Raw genomic sequence first — 19725 nt, 5'->3', positions numbered from 1 at the left:
CAACTCGGGTTATACTGCCCTCTACAGGAGTAGGACTAGACAGGAAAGAAAACGTTCTGGCCACACCCTAGGGGCAGTCCCAGAGGGTATATCCTCTCACTTCCTGCTACAGCAAATCAGTTATGTCACAAAGCAGTGTTTAGAGAATTTAACCCAACCCAACTCAAAAACAGAGGGGCGGGTACTACGTCTGTCAATGAGCTTAAGAGAAAAGGATTTTACGGTAAGATTTTACAAAAATCCATTTTTCTCTGTCGCTCATTGACAGACGTAGTCCTCCTTGATTAATATCAACTCGGGACGTCCCAAAGCAGTGCCACAAATGAGGGGTGGGAAAATGGAAATCAAAATCCAATCTAGAAGGCCAAACCGGTGCCAACTAGAAGTTTTAAAGGCTCATCAATCACACGATGAGACTCAACTGAAATTCCAACGGAAAAAAACCCTCGAGGTAGACCACCGGTCTCCTCAAATTGCGGCCTGCAAAACCTTGCGGCCAAATGAGGCATCTGCCGATGCCATCACATCAACTTTATAAAATTTTGTAAAGGTATGAACCGACGACCAGGTAGCCGCCTTGCACACCTGGACCACTGACGCCTGATGGCGGTAGGCCCAGGAAGTACTGAGCGCTCGAGTGGAGTGCGCCTTAACAGGGAACGGAGGATTCCGACCCTTAATAGAATAAGCCTGTACCACCGTCTGTCTAATCCATTTGGAGATAGTCGCGGCAGATGCAGGCAACCCCTTTCTGGGGCCATCCGTGATCACAAAAAGTGAATCCGTCTTACGGAACGATTCCGTAGTCTTCAGGTATACCCTGATTGCCCGAACCACATCCAAGGAATGCAACGCATATTCCTGAGGATGATTGGGCTTAGGACACAAGGAAGGTAGCACAATATCTTCATTCAGATGAAAATCTGAAACCACCTTAGGAAGAAAGGATGGCTTCGGGTTGAAGAACTACCTTATCCCTATGAACCACTAGATATGGGGAATGGCATGATAATGCAGCCAGTTCTGACACCCTGCGTGCAGAATTGATAGCCACCAAAAAGGCCACCTTCTGGGATAATGCAAGCAAGGGAATCTCCCTGATATTTTCAAAGGGAGGTTTCTGAAGAACCGACAAACACCAAATTAAGATCCCAGGGCGGTAAGGGCGCGCGCACTGGCGGAGCCAAGTGCCGCACCCCCTGGACACCAAGGAATGAGTAGCCCAAGGCTTCTGAAAGAAGACTGCTAATGCTGAAACCTGACCCTTGATAGTGCTCAAGGATAGTTTCTGCTCAACCCCCTTTTGCAGAAAAGCCAAGATTCGGGTCACCGAATAGGTATGTGGGGGAAATTCCAAAGATTCACACCACGCGATATAAGTCTTCCATGTGCGATAATAGACTTTGCTGGAAGTCGCTTTCATTGCTTTAATTAGAGTAGGAATAACTGAAGCTGACAACCCTCTGTCCTTCAGTACCTGGGTCTCAATGGCCAGGCCATTAAAACCAGCGACTGTAAAGCATGATGGAAGATCGGTCCTTGAGACCGCAGATCCTCCCTGAGAGGAAGTCTCCAAGGAGCGTCCACAACTAGCCTGTCCAAGTCGGTGTACCCGGCTTGACGAGGCCAGCTCGGAATTTCCAGGATAACTGGAGTTCCCTCCACCTCTATCCTGCGGAGAAATCTCAGCAGCAATTTGAGAGGGGGGGGGGAAGACATAGTAGCTGATACTGCCTTTATAGGCCGTTCAGCGCGTCTGCTGCGTCCGCTAGAGGATCGCGGGTGCGAGCCCTGTTGAGCCAACCTACCAACAGATCCATATCCGGGGTGCCCCAATGAAGGGACAGCTGGTGAAATACCTCTGGATGAAGAGACTATTCCTCTTGATCCAGAATCTGACGGCTGAAATAATCTGCCTGTCCACCCCCGTGATAAATATCGCGGAGAGAACTGGAACAACTGTTCCCCCAATAAGAATGTTGGCCACTTCTATGGCCGCCAGGGCACTCTTGGTGCCCCTTGGTGATCGACCTAAGTCATGACCGTGGCATAGTCAGATTGGATCCAAACCGGGCTGCCCTGGAGCTGCTCGGTCCAGTAAATCAAAGTCTGATCGCTCTCAGTTCCAACACATTTATCGGTAACCTGGAATTTATCAGAAGAAATGACTTCCCCTGGCTGAGCATCGGAGACCGAAGCCACCAGACCAGAGCCTCCCTTGTCCGCTCACTCAATCGGATCCAATTGTCCAGGGAATCGGGATTCCGATTCCATATGAGAAGAATCTCCTCTTTGGAGAATTCGGGTATGAGACTGGGCAAACGGTACTGCCTCTAAGGAGGCGACCATCAATCCCAGCCAGTTGACGGACAGCAACATCCGAATCATTGACTGAATCTTCTGGAGTTTCTCCGCATGGAGAAACACTCTTGCCAAGGATGTATCCAAAATTAGGCCCAGATAGTTCAGTCTCCTGGTGGGAACCAGGGATGATCTTTGGGAAAAGCAACGAAAACGCTGATGTCCTGCGAAGATGGGGATATAAGGATAGGCATCCTAAATGTTTATGGACGCCAGGAAATCCCCCTGATGCAGGGCGGCCACCACTGTATGGATGGACTCCATCTCTTCCAAGACCAGAATTGGACGCACCTAGCCCTTTTTCCTGGGCATTGTGAACAAGTTCGACTAGAACTCCTCCAAGGAATGGGAACTACCACTGCTTGTTGTATCAAGCTGTCCTTGCAAAGCTTTTAAGCGACCCGGGGATGTCGACTATTGGAAGGGAAGAATCGCACCGGTGGAAGTGATCGAAACTCGATCTTGTATCCCGACCATATGACCTTGCGAACCCCTTTATCCGGGATTCTGGAAAGCCCTGGATCCGGAAACCGGTGAAGACGTCCCCCCACCCTAGAGATGGGTGGGGCCCATTCTGTCAATCCAACAGGATAACAGTGGCTTTATTTAGTCTGGAAATTGGTGAGTCCACTATTGGTGGTACCGTCCATCTTTAATGAGGGATTCCTCAAAATGATAGCGCCTAGCCATGCGTTTGGAAATAGCAGGGCTCATTTACGGACGACCCTATTTGGGCAAGGGAAACCCTTCACCATTTTGGTACGCTTGCTAGTACCAAAAAAGGAATATGAGTCTCAGCTACCTCTGCCGGTGTAACCTCAAGATTTAAGGTTTCCCGGACAGACACAACTAGTGCTTCCACCAACGCTTCTTGTGCTATGGCGGAGGCAGAAGCGTCCTCCTTACTGTCTGAGGAGACCGTACCTGAGACAACAACCCCAGAAAAGGGACTGCAATGACCAGCTCAGAATCCATATCTGAGGTATCAGATGACATAGGGGTAGGCGGGGGTGGCTCTTCTTGACCCCCGTCCCTGACAGGCTACCTCCACCCGGGATACCAAAGACTCCAAAACTGCTGATAATGCATCATCACAAGTGGGGTACTGGAGGGTCCTGCGGCCACCCTGAGGGGATCAGGTGGGGATACATGTGTGGCAGGGTTCATGTAACAAGACACTTGCCAGCAAACACAAAAAAATTAATTGCAAGAAAAAAACATTTTTTTTTTTTTTTTTTTAACTTAGTCCCCCAGCGCAGTAGCGCCCCTCAGTCTACCTGCTTGGACCCCTCAGAAAGAGAGAGAGAGAGAGAGACCCCAAGGCTCACCTGATGAACAGAAGTTTATCAACCTGCTTCCAGCACTGTCTGTTACAGACAGGAAGTCTTTGGCTTGCTTTCCCTGGGCCAAGGAGGCGGCTCCGCCCCTTTACACGCCTTCCGGCACCTCCCAATTACTCCACGAGGTGTTTGGTCACCTCAAACATGGCCGCCCCCATGCTGGAGACATGAGGCTACGCCAATATGGCGGCCTTGTGCGATCTGCAGGAAAATGGCGGCGGCCTGTGTAGGATAGCGGCGGCTTGCAAGTTAGCAGCGGCCTGCGGGATGTGTGCATTCGGCCTGTGCGGCCTGCGGGAGGTGTCCTCGGCCTGCGGAAGGCTGTGCGGCCTGTGGAAGTGACCGGCTTTCTGGAGGGATGGCGATCTGTGGCGGCAGTAACTCAGGCATAGGCATCGGCCTGTGTACACACTAGACAGGTAGGATACCTCTATACCTGAATAGTAATGCCTTTTAGTAGTCTGCCACTAACTTCAGTCACCCTTACAGTCATATAGTGACTTTAGATAGTCAGCTCCCAAACCAAGCCTCCTGGTTTCTATTCACAAAAATCACACTCAAATTGGGGGATCTGTGACCTGTTATAGGATAGAGGGGAGACCCAGAAACTGAGTGTCCGACCATCCCAGAGAGGGGCCCGCGTCCACCAACAAACCCGACAGGGGGAGAGGGGGAACATTCTACTCACCATACCGGAACCAGGCGGGCGCCAACTCCTGACAGAATCCCTCTCCACCGGGGTGGGGGGGCTGTCGACCAATACGGACGCCGTGACTCTGTTGGTCATTGGCGTCCAGGCGAGACGTTTAACTTGCAGGGTCAGTCCCCGTCCAGTGGGACTATGTCGCGGCCGACCCAGCGCGGAGCTATGGCCTGCACGCGCTCGTAGGCTGAACTGGGGTGACCACTGGATCTCAACATCCAGCCCGTCGTCCAGTTTCAGCGTACTTGCTTGAAGATCTCACAGGAACACTGGAGACAAAAAGCTGTCTAAAAAAATCCTGCCAGGACCGAAGATCCTAGCAAGGAATCTAGGTCCTTACTCCTAACTAGACAGAAAAAAACTGATTTGCTGTAGCAGGAAGTGAGAGGATTTACCCTCTGGGACCACCCCTAGGGTGTGGCCAGAACGTTTTCTTTCCTGTCTAGTCCTACTCCTGTAGAGGGCAGTATAACCCGAGTTGATATTAATCAAGGAGGACTACGTCTGTCAATGAGCGACAGAGAAATAATATATCAAATTTATCACAATATTCTTAAAAATGTAATGCATTTAAAATCATACAATAAACTTGCTAACCAAATGTAGCTAATATCAACTACCACACCATGACAGATGCCTGTTGTAGTCCATATTGTATGCATCAATGCAGTATGGCTGTTGGTATCCAGGAAGGCATGGTGTGTGTTGATATAGCTTATTCAAGCTCTACATGTTTTGCGCTTCCTCAGGAGCATAAGCAAAAATTCTGGGTAATAAAAATATATAATATGTATAGATAGCATAAAGTAACAATGTACAATCAATAGTGTCATAATTGGCATAGGCCGACAACTCTCTAGCTGGCACAAAGGCCCAGATATGCATGAGCGCAGGAGGGGCAAGACCCGTGCAAAATCGGCAACCTGCCATGTGGCCACAATCCATTGGGAATCTCTTCCGTAAAATCGATACAGAAACCAGTCACCTCTTATGAATATATCCACATGGTGCACTATTACCTTATCACTGGTCTACATGCCACTCTGGCAGCAGGTTGCCCATTTTGCATGTGTCCCCACATCCACATGTTGCTCCTCCTGCACTCATGCATGCCTGGGACCTTGCTGCGGGCTAGAATTGCTGGCCTATGCCAATAATGACTATTGACTGTACACTGTTACTGTATACTATCTATACTTCGTATATATTTTTATTATCCAGAATTTTTGCTTATGCTCCTGAGGAAGTGCAACAGCGCAAAACATGTCAACCTTGAATGAGCTATATCAACGCACACCAAGCCTGCCTGGATACCGACAGCCATTCTCCATTGGTGCATACAATATGGACTACAACAGGGATCTGTCATGGTATGGTAGTTAATCTTAGCTGCATTTGAGTAGCAAGTTTATTGTACGATTTTAAATTCATAGATTTTGTTTTTTAAAGAATATTTTAATAAAATGTATAATTTTTATATAAACAGTGGTGTACTCTGGTGCCTATAAAGTCCATTAATTTCCCAACTTTTTACATTTAATTTAAAGTCACGAAAATAATTCCAAATGCATTAAAACAAAAATGTTTGCAACATCTTTGCTTTGTTTTCTTAAGGCTGGGTTCACACTATTGCGAGTTGGATGCGGAGAATTCGCACGTCATGAGATTGTGAACGGCACTCGATGGAGCCCGTTGCAATATATATATATATATATATATATATATATATATATATATATATATATATATATATATATATATATAGAGGGGCTTCGGTGGAGTCGTGTGCGTCTTCTGGTCCGTTTCAGGTCTAAATTCAGCCAAAAATTCAGACTGAAATCGAACCCGAAAACGGTGAACAGGGATGCACTGTACCCCTGCTTTTCCCCTAAAAAGTGATTACTACCAGAAAGCCTCAGACTGTTTGGATTTGGACAGCCAAAGATACATCCACACTCGCTTACCCGAATCCCCACTTTGAGTGATGTTAGCACCATCAGGTGTATCTGCAACCCGATTATTCTGTAAGAAACACAGATTAAACTTGAAAATTTTGTATAAAAATACAGAATGGTACAATGCCCTCTGCCCCCCTTCACATCACCCTCCCATGTTGTGTCCTCTGGCCCTCTGCCATGGGGCCCCCAAATAAGTGTGTCATCTGTCCCCTTTGCCACACACAGAGCGTAGGTAGATATCTCCTACCTTACACTGGTATAGACCGTGCAGCAAAGCTGAGAGCCAGAGGTGTCACGGTATTGGATGGAGGAAGGAAGTGGTAGCTGCTGGAGTTAACTTTTTACATTAACAAGCTGGTGATTGGTTGCTAAGACCAGCCAGCTTCTTAGCAACCAATCACCTGCTGGTTAATGTGAACAGTTAACTCCGGAAGCTCCCGTTCTCCAACCAGTACTGTGATATGTCCGGCTCTCCATTGGGGTAGATCGCAATCAATGGCTTGCCAACCCCTGATCTAGGCAAAGGCCAGCACTCCAAAATGTGTGGTCAAATGTGTCTCTATTACGAAAATAGTGTTCTAGGTTTGCCCCACACAGAAACCTTTACCTTGTTATTTGTGGGTGCCCGGCCAGTGGTGGCATGACCACAGACGTCAAAGTAGAAAAAAAGCCAGCACTCCAAAACGTGTGGTCAATTTTATTCCATCAGAAAGGGAGACAACAATTTTATATTTCGAGGACATCTTTCTCAAGGCATTCCCTTCAGAAAAAGGAGGTCCTGTGTGCCCTCAAAAAATCATGCTAGCTTACTCTGTTTGTTGGATAAAAGAGTTGACTACACATTTTGGAGTGCTGATGCTGACCCTTTTCTTTTTTTTTTTTTTTTTTTTAATAATATTTTTTATTAGAATAAATCAACATACATGAAAAGGAAAAACATGAGGCAAAACGTATACAAATGATACATTGCATCGAACAAACATTTGTGAATGTCCAACAAAAAGAAAGAAAAGGAAGGGAAGAAAAAAAAAAAAAAAAAAAAAGGGGGGGGGGGGGAGGGAAGGCAAGGATCTGGAGGGGGAAGGGAAGAGGGATGTTCCGACCACATCAGAATCAGTAGCAGTCAAATAACAAATATACAGTAGTCAACAGAGTCAAGCAACTCTAATACCGGCATTCACTTTAACTATAGAAGGCAAGGCTAGAAATACACTAAGCAGTAGGTCTATTCCCTGTATTATACCAGGAGGCTGGGGGAGAGGATGAGAGAGACAGAGGGGGAAGAGAGGCAGCACCCCCACAGCACCCAGTGGGAACATAATCTCCACAAGAGTGCCGCCCCACCCACCCCCAAAACTAACAGTATCAAGAGGAGTATTTCCAGTGCAGCCAGGCATTCCTAAACTTCGGGTAAGATAAGGCGTTGAACGCCAGTGATCTCTCCATGACAGTTAGCATTCACGGTCTTAACCACCTCTGAGAAACTAGGAATATCAAGGGAACTCCAGCGGCGCAAGATCAGCACCCTGGAGGCTATAAGAATGTGCAGGACCATTTGTCTGTATTGAACCGGGTACTCGTCCAAACCCAGATTCAGTAGAGCTAATTCTTTTTTAGGGGGGCGTAGTATGCCCGTACATTCCGCTATACATCTGAACACACAGTTCCAGTAACTAGTCAAAGAGGGGCAATACCAGAGGATATGTGCAAGTGTGCCCCTGTGGCCACAGTTCCTCCAGCAATCATCAGGGATTGTAGGGAAAATTTTTCGCTAGCCTGTCAGGGGTATGATACCACCTGTTTGTGATTTTTAACATCATTTTCCAATGTGATGTGCAGTGGGAATAAAGGTAGGTAGAGGAAAGGGCGTGGGACCACTGCTCTGATGAAAATTGAAGGTCTAGGTCTTTTTCCCAGTTCTGCATGGACCGAGATTTGAGAAGGTCGGGTGTACACAGGAGCAGGTCGTAAAACAAGGATATACCCTTAAAAAGAAAAGAGAAGGCGCCTGGCCCTTTAAATAAAAGATTGTTGAACCTGCTGCCCTTTTAATTGTAATAAAACAATAAATAGGTATTTATCATAGGTAAAAAGGCGCTGGTAATCTTAATATATCACGTGTTATAAAAATTAATAGGTGATTTAAAGTGTAATATATGTGATTAAAAATTGCTACAAATATATATATGATCTACTATTGGTGCAATTAGCAAAGAAAAGTGCATACCAGTGCAATTTCAATTCAGAAGTGTTTGTGCTTCTCAAAGTAAATTAATCCACAAAGGTGTGGATCAGTGAACCAATAAATAGATATATAAAGAATTCCATACAAAAATCACATAAGAATATATAAAAATATAAATATATAAATGTGCTCCAAGTAGTGTTTAAAAGTCCAGGCAATAGCATGCAATCAAAATTGTGCTTGGTGGATTCTTATTAATCCCTTCACAGTGCTCCAGGTGCTGGGATGTGACAACCGTCAATTAAGAAGTGCTTGTGCTTCTCAAAGTAAATTAATCCACAAAGGTGTGGATCAGTGAACCAATAAATAAATATATAAAGAATTCCATACAAAAATCACATAAGGATATATAAAAAAATCACATAAGAATATATAAAAAAGTATAAATATATAAATGTGCTCCAAGTAGTGTTTAAAAGTCCAAGCAATAGCATGCAATCAAAATTGTGCTTGGTGAATTCTTATTAACCACTTCCCGCCCGCCCTATAGGCAAATGACGGCGGGAATGTGGTTGAGTTATCCTGACCGGACGTCATATGACGGCGGCAGGATAACTCCGCTCTGGGCGCCCCCCGGGGGCGCGCAGAGCGGCGATCGGTGATGCGAGGTGTCAGTCTGACACCCTGCATCTCCGATCTCGGTAAAGAGCCTCTGACGGAGGCTCTTTACCATGTGATCAGCCGTGTCCAATCACGGCTGGTCACATAGTAAATAGGAACAGCCGTTGATCGGCTTTCCTTAGTTCGTGCCTGACAGGCACGAGTAAAGGAGCGCCGATCGGCGGCTCCCCTGACAGGGGGAGGGGTCGGCACTGGTAATCAGATCATTGATTACCAGTGCAGACCCTCGGGGGGGGGGGATGCCACTAGATCCACCAGGGATGCCCACTATGACCCCAGGGATGCCCACTATGACCCCAGGGATGCCCACTATGGCCACCAGGGATGGCAATCAGGGCTCAGGGAGCCCCCCATTGCCCACCCCATCAGTGCTGCCCACCAGTGCCCTCCCTATCAGTGCTGCCCACATGTGCCCATCATTGCCATCCTTAAGTGTCGCCCACCAGTGCCCATTATTGCCCACCGGTGCCGCCTATCAGTGCCCATTAGTGCCCATCAGTGCCGCCCGTCAGTGCCGATCAGTGCCGCCCATCAGTGCCCACCAGTGCCGCCTATCAGTGCCCATTAGTGCCCGTCAGTGCCACCTATCAGTGCCCGTCAGTGCCACCTATCAGTGCCCATCAATACCGCCTATCAGTGCCCAGCAGTGCCGCCTATCAGTGCCCACCAATGCTGCATATCAGTGCTACCTATCAGTGCCACATATCAGTGCCTATCAGTGCCGCATATCAGTGCCGCCTATCAGTGCCGCCTATCAGTGCCACCCCATCAGTGCCACCCCATCAGTGCCACCCCATCAGTGCCACCCCATCAGTGCCTCCTCATCAGTGCCTGTCAGTGCAGTCTCATCAGTGCTCATCAGTGCAGGAAAAAAATTATTTATTTACAAAATTGTATAACATAAACAAAATTTTATTTTTTTTTTTTTAACTTTTCGGTCTTTTTTTATTTGTTTAGCAAAAAGTAAAAATCGCACAGATGATCAAATACCACCGAAAGAAAGCTCTATTTGTGGGGGGAAAATGACATAAATTTGGTGTAGGTACAGTGTTGCATGACCGCGCAATTGTCATTCAAAATGCAACAGCGCTAAAAGGGGAAAATTGGCCTGGGCGGGAAGGGAGGGAAGTGCCCTGTATTAAAGTGGTTAATCCATTCACAGTGCTCCAGGTGCTGGGATGTGACAACCGTGGCCTCTTACCAGCTAGCAGCAGGTCACAAGGACCCCCAACGCCTGTGATCCCTTTATTGGGTGGATCAAACCTCTCCTCGATTGCTTGGATCTCTGGCTCCTATATTACTAGAGTTGGACCATGTAGTCCCCCCATACACATAAAGATATAGAAGAACAAATAGCCTCCAATAGTGAAATACTGTTTTATTCTCCAAAAAACATACACTATAAAAAGGTGACAATTAGCCTCTTACTATTTGTTGTGCCCTCCTGGCACTGGGCAATTCGGCAGTACAAAATCGTTTTTTTGGGTCTTAGGAAGATATTCTCCGGGGATCTGCAGCACCCTGTATCTCCTTTCCCCCTTCTTTGTATTGCGGCGGTGGATGTGTATCCCAGCCTCTGTTCCGAATGCCTCTGTGTGTTACTTCCGGGTTAGCATTGACCACAATGCATTTCGCTTAACGAGCGTCCTCAGGCAGTCTATGCTGGCCCTGTCAGTCACATCTTAAGTATCGCTATCTCTATTATGATTGGCCGGTGTTTAATTTTGCTTTTGTAGTGCCATTCATTTATTTTTATTGACATTAAGTGCCGATCTGTATATTTAACAGGATGGTATCGATTTATTACGTGACCTTTTTATTTTATGTGTATTTGACATTTGCTGCAAATCGCCTGGGTATATTCCTATTTCCCGCATTATACAAACAGCAATTCACATCCAATAATTCTTAAAAACACATAATATATTTCCCACAATTATAAAACTATTTATATCTAGTATTAAATCTTTATTAATAAAACAATTATAAATTAAAATTGAAATTAGACATTATAAAATAAAAAAATATATATCTTTAATTGACGCCATCTAGTGGTCATCTAATTTTTCCTACATTCTTTTTAGTGTAATTCGGGACTATAACTCCATCTAGTGGCCATATATAGGAACAATTATTTTTTTTATTTTATCATTCTTATGGACATAGATATTAATTTATAGGGACATATGCTTATTAAAAAGGTACAGTGTACATTATAAATTTTAAAATAATATTATCTATATAAAAATCCATAATTTGTATTAAAAAAATATATATATATATAATGGATATATAAAATATAAATATGAGATATATTATCTAAAGGCAAGGGATATATTCGAGTTCCTAAAAATTATTTAAAAAGCAATTAAGGTCTATGTCTGCATTTAACCCCATGGGTTTTAATGTTTTTAGTCTATGGATCCATGCGGTTTCGTTCTGCGATATCATTTTTCGCATATCTGAGCCTCTCCAATGACTGAATATTTTGTCAATTCCACAGAACCAAAGGAGGGAGGGATCTTGGTTGTGGAAAATTCTGAAGTGATTGGACAGGCTGTGCTTTTTGAAGCCTTTCTTTATGTTATCGACATGTTCTCCTATCCTAATTGCTAAAGTGCGGGTCGTGCGTCCGATGTATTTTAATCCGCAAGGGAAAGTACACATGTATGTAACAAATCTAGTATCGCAGGTGATGAATTTTTTAATCTCAAATTCCCGATTATCCACGGAGAAGAACTTGTGTTCAATCCTTTTCTTAAATCTGCTTGTTCTGCATGCTTTACATCTTCTGCACCTATAGAAGCCATTTTTTGCGAAAAACATTTGTGGTTTTTTTGGTGGGTCTGGAACATTTTTTGATAGGATATTCCGTAGTCCCGGGGCTCTTTTATAAATAAATTTTGGATTCTTTGGGAGGAGTGTTTTTAAAGTGTCATCCCTTAATAGGATGTGCCAATTTTTCTTTATGCATTTTTCAACCTCTTTGTATTGGGTGTTGAATCCCGTAATAAAAGCTAGTTCAAAGTTTGGGTTTTCTTTCTTCTTTTTCTTTATTCTTTAGGAGGTCTTCTCTCTTCAATTCGGATATTTTCTTTTGTGTGATTCTCAGGTCTTTCTCTTTGTATCCCTTTTCTCTGAATCTTTCTATTAATTTATCTGTCGGTGTATTGTAATCTTTTAAATCTGTACAATTCCTTCTAATTTGGGTGAATTGCCCTTTTGGTATCGCTTGTATCCAAGCCGGGTGATGGCAACTCCTCTTAGAGATGTAGCCATTAGTATCCACCTTTTTAAAGAAGGTTCTGGTGTTTAAAGTGCCGTTGTGCTTAAAGATCTCCAAGTCGAGAAATTGCACTGTATTTTTGTCCATATTACCTGTAAATTTGATCTGGTATTTGTTTTTATTCATTTTCTTGAAGAAATGTTCCAGGGATTCTTGCGATCCTTCCCACACAACCAAGATATCATCAAGATATCGGCGGTAATACTTCAGTTGTTGTGGAAGTTTTGAGTAGCTATCCTCCTCTTCCCATTTGGCTAAAAATATTTGCTACGCTGGTAACATAACGTGCTCCCATAGCTACACCCTTTATTTGGTTATAGTACTCATTCTTATACCAAAAATGGTGATTTGACATAGCCATATTCAGGCCTTCCAATAGGAAATCTCTTTGTGGTTCCTTTAAATTGGTGTATTTTTCTAAGGCCCATTTGATAGCCCTTGATGCATCCTTCTGTCTGATGTTCGTATATAATGATTCCACATCGATCGATGCCAATATTGTGTTTTCGGTGATATTTATGTCTTCTTGGTATCCTTTAAAAAGGATTTTCCAATAGCAGCTATAGGCTGAAAAAATGTATCCAAATATTCACCCATCCTAGCATATAAAGATTCTATGCCACTGATTATGGGTCTTCCCGGTGGCTGCTGTAGATTTTTATGAATCTTGGGGATTTGATATATCACCGGCATACGAGGGGCTTTAATATTCAGGTATTTTCCTTCTTTTTTGTTCAGGAGGCCCTTTTTCATCCCTTTATTAATCCACTGTATCATTTTGGCTTTCAATTTATTTGTAGGATCTCCAGGTAATTTAACATATGTATCTTCATCATTTACAATACGATCCAGTTCCTTGATATAATCTTCTTTTTTGAGAATCACTAGACCCCCTCCTTTATCAGCTGCTCTAATAATGATATTCTTCTTTTCTTCCAAACTTCTGATGGCTTCCCAAACTTCCTTTGTATTTTTAGTTGGCTTCCTTTTCATCATCTGTACCTCTTTTTGAACAATATTCCTGAACACTTGGATATATTGGTAAGTACTGGATTTAGGATTAAAAACTGATTTATTCCGAAGTTGGGTATGTTGGTATTCTGTTTCTTCCTCTCCTCCTATCCCTTTCTTTTGTTGTTCCGCAAAAAATTTCTTAATATTAAGTTTTCGTGTAAACTTTTCTAGATCGATATAAGTCTCAAAATGATCTAGAGATTTAGCAGGGGCAAACCCTTAATGGTTTTTCTGGGGTAAGGATAATAAGTCCAGGCCTTGAGGGGGATGTGTCTGGTGTTCGGGGGATGTCGTTTAAGAAAGCTGTGAATGCGGAGTAAACTGAGGAAGTGGGCAGGTGGGATTTGAAATCTACGCATCAAAACTTGTGGGGATAGCAGAGCATCTCCTTCATAGAAGTGTGAGATGTCCGAGATGCCCAACATCAGTAATGTGGAAGTTGGCAGGGAGGGGAGGTGGGCAGCCAGAAGTTTCAAAAGGAAGGGAAGAGGAACGGTGAGGGGCAGCTTCACACTGTCTCCCCCGAGCGACCTCCAACTGTCTCCAAGCCATCAAAGATACTCGGAGAGTCGGAGGAAGGTCAGGAAGGGGCCAGGGAACCCAGAGGTCACCCAGGAGAAGCAGCCGAAGATCCTTGGTCGGTGACAAGTGTCATTCCATGGAAGACCAAATAGAATCGCCTTCTTGGGAAAACCATGCCCTCAACTGATCCAGTCTAGTGGACCAATAGTAGGCATGGAGGTCCGGCAGTTTAACACCACCCAAAACTCTAGGCAGTGTAAGGATAGAGGTGGAGACTCTGGCCCGCTTTCCGCACCAGATAAACTCGCGCAGCCCTCGGGAGAGTGCATCCAAGTATTTTTTCGGAAAGGGAACTGGCAAAGCCCTAAACACGTACAGCACTTGAGGCAGAATCGACATCTTATATGCTGCCATCCTACCGCACCATGACAGTTTGACCTTGGACATATTTGCCATTGTTTGGTGGAGTTTTTTAATAAGGGGGTCAAGGTTAGAAGGAAGGAGTTTAGAAACACAAGGGGTGATATTTAGCCCTAGGTATGGGATACTCGCGTCCGTCCAGGGGTAAGGACAGAGGGATTTTAAGAGGGATACAACCTGCTGTTTAATGCCTATATTTAGCGCCAGGGATTTAGATGGTTTAACCTTGTGGTAGGAGATCGTCTCAAATGCCAATAATATGCGGTGCACAGCTGGAACTTAGTGAGCGGACTGGATTAGTCAAAGTAACAATTATGTCGTCCGCAAAAAGGTTGACTTTATGCACGGCGTCACCCAAGCAAAACCCCTCCACCGCACCGTCAGACCGAATGGCCTCCGCCAGGGGCTCAATCATCAAATTGAAAACCGCCGGCGATAGAGGGCAACCCTGGCGGGTCCCATTGGTAATGGCGAACGGAGTCGAGGCAATGCCTGAGGTGAGGACTTGGGCTGAAGGACAAGAATAGAGCGCCAGCATGGCCGAGAATATTCCACCCGAGAAGCCAAATCTCTCTAGGGCCATTCTCATATAGAACCAGTTAACCCTGTCGAACGCCTTCTCTGCGTCCAACGTCAGGAGCAGAGTAGGCGTTCGGGTCCTGTTCGCCAAATGCACCAGATTGACAATACGCCTAGTGGCGTCTGACGTCTGCCTACCCGGCATAAAGCCCATTTGATCATTTTTAATTCATTGCGGAAGAATGGGCTGTAGACGTGCTGCAAGGACCTTGGTGTAAATCTTGATATCACTATTTAGAAGAGAGATAGGCCTGTAGTTAGCCGGGAGACTGGGGTCCTTACCCGGTTTGGGAATCGTTGTGATATAAGCACTAAGCATGCCGTGTGGAAAGGCAGACGTCCGCAACGCCAGATTAAACACGTCGGCAAGGAATGGGCTCAGGGTGTCATTATGTAGTTTGTAGTACTCATTACACAGACCATCGGGTCCCGGGATTTGCCGATTGGAAGGGAGCGAATCACTTTGGAAATTTCTGCATTGGAAAACGGAGAGGAGAGGGACTCTACCTGAGTGTCAGTGAGTGAGGGAAGAGACAACCTATCTAGAAAACCGTTAATAGCTTCAGGGGTAGGCTGAATAGTGGAGGGGTCCTGTGCCAAATTATAAAGTGAACCATAGAAGTTCGCAAATTCGTTCGCAATTTCCTTAGGGTGCGTTTTGGTTTTTGTCAGGTGGTGCGTCAGGTGGGAGATACAGGCAGACGCCCGTTTGTTTGATCCTAGACGCTAAGAACTTACCCGCTCTGTTAGCGTGGGCATAATAGCGAAGGTTTAGTGTCTTAAGGTGGCGTTCATAACGCTCCAGCAGATGGGACCTAAGGGCTTCCCTCTTTTGGGTCAGAGCTGTGGCCACAGGAAGGGTAGGGTTACTCTTATGAGCAGACTTGTATAAAGTACTCAAAATTTCTACTTGAGTAAAAGTACAAGTGCTCGATCAAAAAGTGACTTAAGTAGAAGTGGAAGTGCTTGCAGAAAAAGTTACTTAAGTGGAAGTACTAAAGTATTCAACATTTTTTTTACTTAAGTATTGCAAGTAGTTTTTTCAAAAAAATTGCTACTTAAGTACTAAAAGTAAAAAGTACCAGTAGTTTTGAAAAAAAAATTCTACTCAAGTACTGAAAGTAGAAGTAGAAGTACTGTGTTATGTAGTTATTAAAGAAAGAAGTCAAAAGTTTGAACATCATATTGTTTTTTACTATTTCAAATGATTTATTGAAATTATTAACCTAAAAGGACAATCAAAATTCCTTAGGCTGTAACTTTTTGTAAACAAAAAACAGATAAAGTATGTCCCTCCCTTCCCCTTTTAAAGCATCCCTCCTTCTCTTGCCTGCATGTTTTTTTTTCTCCACAGCTTATTGGTGCGCAAAATCATATATAAACCAATGTGATATACAACAATATATTCCAATAATGAAATAAAGGAAGAGTGTATGAAATCTAAGTCAATAAAAAGTTCAAAATATTGTGAATCTTCAAATATATATATATATATATATATATATATATGTGACAAAACAAGATGAATATAATTTCATATCTGCTGTTAATGGGAAAGAACCTCCCAACCAGGGCCGGCCTTAGGTGTTCAAGCGCCCTGTGCGAGCTGATCCTGTGGCGCCCCCACCAGCGCCCTGCACATTTTTTCTTGCACTTTTTTTGCACTTCATTTGGCTTTTCTTTTTTATGATCACTACAAACTTAGCCCCCCTTACATTAGAGACCCCCTTACATCAGAGACCCCCCAACGGAGCCCCCTTACAACAGAAACCCCCCACAGAGGCCCCCCTTACAGAGACCCCCCACACAGAGCCCCCTTACATCAAAGACCCCCGACACAAAGCCCCCTTTACATCAGAGACCCCCCACACAGAGCCCCCTTACATCAGAGACCCCCCCACACAAAGCCCCCTTACTTTAGAGACCCCTCACACAAAGCCCCCCTTACATCCAGAGACCCCAACACAGAACCCCCTTACATCAGAGACCATCCCCACAGAGCCCCCCTTACATCAAAGCCCCCCCCCATAGAGCCACCCACAGAGCTCCCCCCTACATCAGAGCCCCTCCACACAGAGCTCCCCTTACATCAGAGCCCTCCCACACAGAGCCCCCCTTACCTCAGAGCCCCCCCTTACATCAGAGACCCCCCACACAGAGCCCCCTTACATCAGAGACCGCCCACACAAAGCCCCCCCTTAAGTTACATCAGAGACCTCCCATGTTTCCCTTAACCAAGATGGCCACCAGTGCCTTGATCGCACTGCGCATGCGCATGTGCCTCTACTGCGCGGCCGCCGGAATCCCCGCCTCCCAGCGCTGAGACGTCAGCGAATGGAGACAAGGAGGGGAGGAGCGGAGTGGCCGAAGGCCGCCACACATGTCAGAGTGCCGAGAAGCGCATGTGGGAGCACTCCACGCCGGCCCAGCGGAAGCCTGGAGCGGAACAACGCTACCCAAATGGCCAGAGACCAGGTACCCATGAAAAAGGGGGGTATCTTTACCTTTGCCTTCCTATAGAAAAGAGGAGGGGAGGGGGGAAGGCAGAATAGGGAGGATAATTGAAAGAGTAGGAGAGAGCAGTAAGGAGGGAAACCAAACAAAAAAGAAAAAGGGAAAGGCAGAGAAAAGTAACGAGTAACGATGCAGCACAAAAAAAATATATCGGAGTAGAAGTATCAAAATCATCGAAAAAAATGTAGTGAAGTAAAAGTAGAAGAAAAAAATTCTACTTTAGGAAAGTACAGATACCGCATTTCGGTACTTAAGTACAGTACTTAAGTAGTTATACTTCGTTACTATACATCTCTGCTTATGAGCAGCTTCCAGTGCACTGATATCAGTGAGAAGGGCATTCAGTTTCTGATTATAAGCTTTGCGGGTTCTGGCTGTTTCTTGTATGCATATGCCCCGTATAAATGCCTTGTGTGCCCCCCAGAGTATCCACGGGTCCGAGACTGAGGTGGCATTAAATTTGAAAAATTCACTCAAACGTTCCGCAACCTCCTTCCCGGTTGTTGGGTCTTGAAACACTCTGGCGTCGCAGCGCTATATGGACGTCCGTTCCCTGGGCCCGATCTCCTCCATCACCATCTCCACAGCCGCATGGTCAGACCAAGTTATGTTTCTGATGGACGAGGAGGAGCTCCGTGTGCTCCGTGAAGAGGGCGATGGGGGAGTGGAGGAGCCTGAAAAATTCCCGCTATCGGGGTTCGCCACTTGCCTGATTGGGGGTGAAGAGCCTCCCTGGCTTCCCGCACCATGCTGCCTGGAGCGCTGCTGCTAACCGGCGCCATTTTGGTGAAGACCGGCCGCGTTGGAGATTAGGAAACCGTCCATCCTGGTAAGTTGCTGGGTTCCCTTCTTCCCCTTAGCCATCTGGGGGGTTAGCGGGAGTCCGTGGGAAGCTTTCAGCGGTGGTTGTGCCTCCTATGTAGGCCGATGTAGGCTGTAATCCCGGATGCTTCTCCACGCTTCAGCCGGCTGCCGCGGACTATAGCTTCCCTACAGTACCAAACTTTGTTTCCCCCCCCCCACGCAGCCCCATAACCCCCCCCCCATCCACCCACATTCTTTGTACCATCTTGGGATATTAGAAGAGCTCCATGACACCCCCCACTTCCATGTAATCCCGGATGGCCGAGCAGAGCTCTGGAGCTATGCTTCCATCTGCCGCGCCGTACGCCACGCCCCCCGTTCGAGTGCTGACCCTTTTCTACACTGATGTCCATGGGGGAGACTTCCCTCAAGATAACATTCAGAATTACCATGAGAACTACAAAATCCTGAGATCCTTTAAGCCAAATGATGTGCAGTCAGGATAAAGGTTTTATTTTAGCTATATATAGCACAGGAAAGGGTAAAGCGATAGGTTTTTCCTACAGGGTCTACATTGGAAGGATAAGGTTTCTGTGCAGGGCAGACCTGGAACACTAACTTTGGTATTTGTGGGTATCCGGCTAGTTGTAACACCACCATTAACATCACAGTAGAAAAAGGCCAGTAATCCAAAATGTGTGGCCATGCTCTTTTATTCTATCAAAAAGTGAGAAACTGATGTGACGTTTCGAGGAGATTCTTCGCTCATACCTAGAGAAAAAGGGTCTCGAGTGCCCTCAAGACAGTTTCTACTAGTGATCGACCGATATCGTTTTTTTAATGCCGATATTTTCGTACATTTACATTTTTTTTTTTTTTATTGACAGGTACTGTTGTGGAGGGATCTGACCCCCAAACCCCTCCTCTGCACTTAAAAGCATTCTAAACGCCAAGTTTGGCTGTTTTGAATGCTGTCATTTTTTTTTTTTATTTGGCGCCAAGTACCCGGAAGTGATGTCATGACATCACTTCTGGGTTTTTGCATGGAGACCCGATCACAGCCGAATGAGGCTTTCATCAGGTCTTCGGCAGCAGTGCAGGCTGGTTGCGAGCCAGGGAAGGCGGGCGACGACGTCCCCTCCTGCTCCCTGTAATGACAGCCGGTACCGGGGTGATGCCTCTAGCTGCAGGCATCACACCGGTACAAGCACTTTCCCGAAATATCGGCAAAATCGGTAACCTCAGGGGCCGATTCTAATATATTGGGGGAAAGTGCATATCGGTCCGCGATATATCGGCTTTGCCGATCATCGGTCGATCCCTAGTTTTTACGGTTTGTTGGATTAAAAAAGTTTGAC

General features: G+C 45.5%; 2 protein-coding genes across 2 annotated transcripts in view; both read right to left on the bottom strand.

Annotated features, from left to right (window-relative positions):
• LOC309569822 (ribosomal protein S6 kinase 2 beta-like) overlaps positions 1 to 19725 on the bottom strand; it is a gene marked incomplete at its 3' end in the record, with an annotated part of 195203 nt that overhangs the window by 19196 nt on the left and 156282 nt on the right. The window contains exon 17 of the mRNA XM_082275825.1: positions 6369 to 6426. Within this exon, the coding sequence (XP_082131951.1) occupies positions 6369 to 6426 (58 nt within the window). The remainder of the gene's footprint in view (positions 1 to 6368; positions 6427 to 19725) is intronic.
• LOC309569823 (ankyrin repeat and protein kinase domain-containing protein 1-like) overlaps positions 1 to 19725 on the bottom strand; it is a gene marked incomplete at its 5' end in the record, with an annotated part of 76093 nt that overhangs the window by 11371 nt on the left and 44997 nt on the right. The window contains one exon of the mRNA XM_082275826.1: positions 6369 to 6426. Within this exon, the coding sequence (XP_082131952.1) occupies positions 6369 to 6426 (58 nt within the window). The remainder of the gene's footprint in view (positions 1 to 6368; positions 6427 to 19725) is intronic.

This window comes from Pelophylax lessonae, assembly GCF_965119305.1.
Source record: "Pelophylax lessonae genome assembly, chromosome: 13".
NCBI classification, from domain to species: Eukaryota; Metazoa; Chordata; class Amphibia; order Anura; family Ranidae; genus Pelophylax; species Pelophylax lessonae.
The sequence above is the reverse complement of the archived record's forward strand: the minus strand, read 5'-3'. Positions and strand labels throughout refer to the sequence as shown.